At 38.0% G+C, this 6,253-nt stretch overlaps 1 protein-coding gene across 1 annotated transcript; it reads right to left on the bottom strand.

Moving 5' to 3' along the window:
- Nucleotides 1-409: 409 nt before the first annotated feature.
- KCNRG (potassium channel regulator) lies at nucleotides 410-5,552 on the bottom strand. The gene is given in 3 exon segments (XM_003919501.4): nucleotides 410-734; nucleotides 4,888-4,976; nucleotides 4,979-5,552. Coding segments are annotated over 3 exon segments (819 nt in total). The 5' UTR covers nucleotides 5,468-5,552; the 3' UTR covers nucleotides 410-493.
- Between the last annotated feature and the right edge of the window lie 701 nt (nucleotides 5,553-6,253).

Below are 6,253 nucleotides of genomic sequence, written 5' to 3'. Positions count from 1 at the left end.
AGAGAGCAGCAAGCATTATGGCTTAAGCACAGTTGGGGCCTGGTTGCCCAGAGGTGGCATGGTAGCAGATGAAGCCAAGAGTTAGGCTGAGTAGGCCGGGCGCGGTGGCTCAAGCCTGTAATCCCAGCACTTTGGGAGGCTGAGGCGGGTGGATCACGAGGTCAGGAGATCGAGACCATCCTGGCTAACATGGTGAAACCCCGTCTCTACTAAAAATACAAAAAACTAGCCGGGCGTGGTGGCGGGCGCCTGTAGTCCCAGCTACTCGGAGGCTGAGGCGGGAGAATGGCGTGAACCCGGGAGGTGGAGCTTGCAGTGAGCCGAGATCGCGCCACTGCACTCCAGCCGGGGGGAAAAGGGGAGACCCCGTCCCAAAAAAAAAAAAAAAAAAAAAAAGAGTTAGGCTGAGTATAGATTTGGCTAACATGTATGCCCTAAATATGTAATGAAACAAGAAAAATGACAATTTCTCTTTAAAAGAGAATAGACAACTTCATTTCTTTATCTGAGATTGCTCTGGTATGATGATAGTCTCTGGTTTTGGTGTTTCGTTCATGATGAGCGCTTTAGGGCTTTTTATCTTTTCAAAGCTATAGCATTCAGTTTTGTCTTCAGAGGATACTGTTCTAGTGCTGACCAAATGAAAGCCTTCCTTTAATAAAGTATCAATCAATAAGCCGAGGACATTTGTTCCATTGGCCAATTTTCAGTTATCAGGTTTTATAGAAACATACCTAGGACACACAAAAAGAAGCTTAATTATAAAGCATCCCTTTAATAACTAGCAAAACTATACACATAAATTTGACTTACAACCTCAAAGGCATCATACCTTCTCAAGACAGATTTTTTTTTTTTGAAATTTCATTTACAAATCCAAATCAGTAATTTCCTTTTTTTTTTTTTTTTTTTTTTTTTTTTGACATGGAGTCTCAATCTGTCACCCAGACTGGAGTGTAGTGGTGTGATCTTGGCTCACAGCAACCTCCGCCTCCCAACCTCTGCCTCCCAGGTTCAGGTGATTCTCCTGCCTCAGCCTCCTAAGCAGGTGGGATTACAGGCACACACGGCCATATCCTGCTAATTTTTGTATTTTTAGTAGAGATAGAGTTTCACCATGTTGGCCAGGCTGGTCTCAAACTCTTGACCTCAAGTGATCTACCCCCCTCAGCCTCCCAAAGTGCTGGGATTACACGCATGAGCCACTATGCCAGGCTGCCAAATCAGTAATCAGGTGCTGAAAATCGAGACCCTGCTGTGATTTTGAAAGTCATTTCAATTCCATATTTAGAGGTAAATGAACACTCATCAATTTGAGAGATTATTTTCTAAAGAAAACATTTGATCAAACAATTAAATTGTCTTATTTTATATAACTATTTCCAATTTTGTTTTGAATTTGCTACTAATTAGTTGATTGAATCAAATATTTCAATGAATGCTATGCACTTACAATTTCCCCTCCAGATTTAATCTTATCAGTTATTAGCACTGACATTATGGATTTTCCTTTGTGACTTACTCCTATCAAATCTACCTTTTTTTTAAGTGAAAATTTGCAGATACGAAATGTCAAGATTTTATTGTCACTTTTTATGCAATAACTCTCCATTGTCAAAGAGCACAACTTGGGGTCAAAAGCCTCTGGAGTGGAAAGAGCAAAATCTTCTATTCACTAAGGTGCTCCACAGAACAAATGCAGTACACAGAACCAATTCAAGAAAAATGCACATGAGGAGGCAGAGCTTGCAGTGAGCTGAGATCGCGCCACTGCACTCCAGCCTGGGCGACAGAGCGAGACTCTGTCTCAAAAAAAAAAAAAGGAAAAGAAAAATGCACATGAACTTTTCAGATTAGCTATCTGTTGGCTTTAATAATGTCAGCATAGGCTGGGCACAGTGCCTCACACCTGTAATCCCAGCATTTTGGGAGGCCGAGGCCGGTGGATCACCTGAGGTTGGGAGTTTGAGACCAGCCTGACCAACATGGTGAAACCCCATCTCGACTGAAAATACAAAAAGTAGCCAGGGGGGTGGTGCATGCATGTAATCCCAGCTATTTGGGAGGCTGAGGCAGGAGAATCGCTTGAACCCCAGAGACGGAGGTTGTGGTGAGCCAAGATCACGCCATTGCACACCAGCTTGGGCAACAATAGTGAAACTCCATCTCAATAATAATAATGATAATGTCAGCATAACATATCTGCATGGACACAGCTTTATGACTCCTTCCTTACCTGCCATCAAAGATGTTTTCATAAAACTCTTTGTGTCCTCTCACCATTAGTTTATGAGACGTGAAGAAAAAGCTAACTTAGATTAGTTCAGGCAGAAACCTAAACCATCTGTAGTTTTAAATGGATAAAATGATCCTTGGGGACATCCCTAACCTTCTTCTAATGATCACACTTGAAGTAGAGTGGTTTTTGTAGTTCACATTTAGAAACTCATTCTAAGCAAAGAAACCAATAGTAAAATCTAAGAATTACCAAACTACAATGCACATCTCAAAAAATGTTTATTATGTTTGATACAACAGATTCTCAATATTAGCAAATCATTCCACTTACCCCCAAGCCCCAGATCTTGACTGTATAGTCTAGAAATATTTGTCAAAGAGAAAAAATGTTACAGAACATCTCATAAAAGAATTAAGATACAAATAGTATATACAGATAGTAGATAGTAATAAAGCGGAATGTACTTGCAAGAAATCACCTAGCTAAAATACTTGATTCCCTATGAGGACAAATTGAAAAATAAAAGATTTCAAGCACACAAAGAAAGGACAGAATAGAAGAAACCAAAGGAAAATAGAAAGTCTAAACTTATTTTTTAAATTTAAAAGCAACTACACTTTTCCATTTGAGCCAGTTCAAAAAGTCAGATAAAGACTCTAGAATCCTATGACCAACTATAACTTGAGCTTGATAACACAAATAGCCATCTGAAAGATGCAAGCCAAGTATTTCTAGTACTATGACCTTGAGAGATAATAACTGAGCAACCTGCTAGATTAACCTTGAGTGGTAAATCATATTGATAGAACAAACTGAATAAGGTGAATGATACACCAGACAATTAGGCACCAATTAGGCTCACTTCTCCATTTTCCAAACCAACCAAAAATATCTGAATAGACAGATTCAGAGCAGGGAGTGAGCAAAAAATAAAAATGATTGCTAATTAGGCAATTATATACTAAAAGTGGGCCTTTTAAGGCCAGAGTTTTCATCCCAATTACCAGAGATCTCCATAATGTCACTGTATTCAGATTGGCTATCTCTACTTTTAAATTGGCACTGTCTAAAAATTCACAAACATTTATGGAATGGAAAATATTTTGAGCTCCAAACAATTGAATACCATTTGGTGATGCAAGAAAATGCTAATTTTTAAAATAGCTTCTGATTTTGGAATTATGGAAGTCTAAATATGTTTTCTCACTTTAAAATGGAAAAAACTTTTGTGCTGTTTCTAAAACACAAACATTTAACATAAAAAGGGCACTCTGTACACACAGGAACATCCCAGTTTTAGTTTCTAATCATGTTTTTCAAGATAACAATTACTTTCTCCAAATGCATGGTTTTTAAAGAGTATTTCGTATTTCCAGGACATCTTCTTTTGACCTAGTGTGTTTCTTCTTAAAAATCAATGACACTTTTTTCTCTAGGTTTCTGACTTTTTGAAGCATGATCCCCAAAGAGGTCATAATCACTCAAATTTTAAAAACCAAAAAATGTTTCATTTTTGTTAAAGTATCCCATCAATTAAAATAAAGTTGTACAGAGGTTTGAGATAAAGATAAGGTATTAGATTTTCTTCACAATCAGCCTACTAGCTTGACTGGCTCTCTTTTCCCAAAATGACATTTCAACCTCTTTGGAAGGACAGGAAGTTATAAAATGTAAATACTTAAGAACTGTCATACTCGGTTATACTACCTAGTATCCTCCAGTTGGTAAGCAAGACCAAGGGGTGTGTTGTTAAGACAGAGAGACACTGGTATCCTTCCTGTTGACTACTGCTGAAGTTAAGAAAATATCTTAAAATATGTCTACCTTTACCAAAAAAAAAAAAAAAAAAGTATATTTTAAATGCTACCAATAAAGAACACATGCAGGCTTTTCTTTTCCTCCTAAAAACTAAAGCCAGCTTTCACAGTTGGTAAAATAATGGTAGGACAGCATTAAGACATTTTACGGGGGGAAAAAATGTTTGTGACAGCAGAGTGGAAATCAGCGTTAGGATCCAGCCAAGAACAACAGAGGGAGTAAGTGAAGAATTGACTCAGGAGCAACTAACCTTAACATACTGACAGCCTATCCCAATATTTTGAGTTAGGAGCCAAGGCTGTAACAGGATACCAAATTTGCCAGGAGATATATCTGTCTTTAAGGGTGTTTAAAAATACAGTCAGCTGAAGGAAAAACAGTAGTTGAATCATAAGAACTGAAAGAACAAATTATATAGTATGTAAGGAACTCAAGAGAAACCAGTGAGCGAGCCTTTACTTTATATGAACCACTGAAAGAATCTCTTAAAAATAAGGCAATTCTTTTGTAAGTCAAATTCATTATCAATGGAACATAATCTATTAAATTATTTTCTCCTATGATTTGAATGTCCATAGTCTCTGTTTTTTTTTGGGCAGTCTTCATTTATTCCTTTTGTCCCACCTAATAATAGCCCCTTTCACTCTAACAAGTATCCCAGTTTAGAAAATAATTATTTGGTCATTCTACCCAACTCCACTGGTTACCCCAAAACATTATTTTGAATAATCATCTTTTCCAGGAGAAGTTACAGGCCAGAGGAACTTCAAGTTTTTACAGAAAACATCACAAACTGGTATACAAGAGAAACACTGCAAAGTACAAAATACCTGACTCCAGTTTGGTTATCAGTACTGCTGTCAGAACCACACTGGAAAACCAGGTCATGGTAAGAAGGTCTTTGTGGAGGCAGTGGAAGTTTAAGGTCATCTGAGGAGGGAAAGAGTTACTACTCCAGGTCAGCGCTGAAGGTTGTTCTGTAAACACTGTAATCCTCCCAGTTAGCATCTCAATTGTTTTGCTGCAAAAGCCAAACACCCTGAAAAAAGCTTGAGTGTTCCGGCTTAGGAAATGCACCTCCACAAGAGCAGGTCTTGGCTGTAGCAGGTATGGGTTTAAGAGATCAACTAGAGAACGAAGTTCATAGAAAAGAGCCTCTCTCTGAAGCCTAAGATAGTCTGAAAAGTCAGTGGGTAATAAAAGCTGGTGAGTTCTCAAAAAATCTAAGATGAAACTAAATAAAACACCATCTCTGTCTACAAAAATCTGGCCACCAACCATCTTGAATTCTTGGTCTCTGCCATCTAACATGCATGCCAACCGAGAAGCAGGAAACTGCTTTATCATAGAAAACCTGGTCGTGAATATCTTCCCTCCCACATTCAAAGTGACCAGTTCCTGACTACTCATTCTTCCCTCACTTCAAACTAGAGGTGACCATCAGCCACACTTAGGAACTATCAACCTATAACCTTAAATGTTGCTAGTTATACATGATTATACAACGGAGAAGAGGGAAGAATAACAAAAACCAGAGACTTAGATTCCCAGGAAACTACTGTAAGGTAAATAGCGTATCCATGGCTGTGTTTGCAAATTTGAGTTGCCTGGGAACTTGCAGTATACAAAATGAAAAAGCAACAGATGAGGAACTAAATAGTTTTAAGGAAAACTGCCAATATATCTGAAGATAGACATCAAATAGATCCCTTTCCTGTCTTACATTTAAAAAATTCTCCATGAAAACCTGATAAATGTAACACTATATAGATTTTTTTTTTTTTTAATTACTGGGAGGGAAAAAGCACTTCTCCCTCCCCATACCTGTCTAGCACGCAGAGGCTAGACTTACACGTTTTTCTTAATTTCTTATGATCTCCTTAGCAATTTAGTGGCTAAATCATGAATTACATGTTAGGAACGCGACAGCCATTACCTCGCCTGGCAAGCTCAATTTGACTATTCTCATGGCTAGAAAGAAATCATTTCTTCTGTGCTTTAAATTTGGTTGCGACCTTTTATCCTGTCCCCATTTTCATTACCTCCTCTCAACCAAATTAAAGGAAGAGTGAGGTAAAGATCTCTATTTTCAGAAAGTCTATTCCACTTAATGGGCTTTCAAGGAGTATCTTACTCTATGCCAGAAATAAGGCAGACTAGAGAGCAGTTATAAGGTTACTTCTTTGTTATATGAAT

Source organism: Papio anubis, chromosome 15 (assembly GCF_008728515.1).
Source record: "Papio anubis isolate 15944 chromosome 15, Panubis1.0, whole genome shotgun sequence".
NCBI lineage: Eukaryota > Metazoa > Chordata > Mammalia > Primates > Cercopithecidae > Papio > Papio anubis.
The sequence above is the reverse complement of the archived record's forward strand: the minus strand, read 5'-3'. Positions and strand labels throughout refer to the sequence as shown.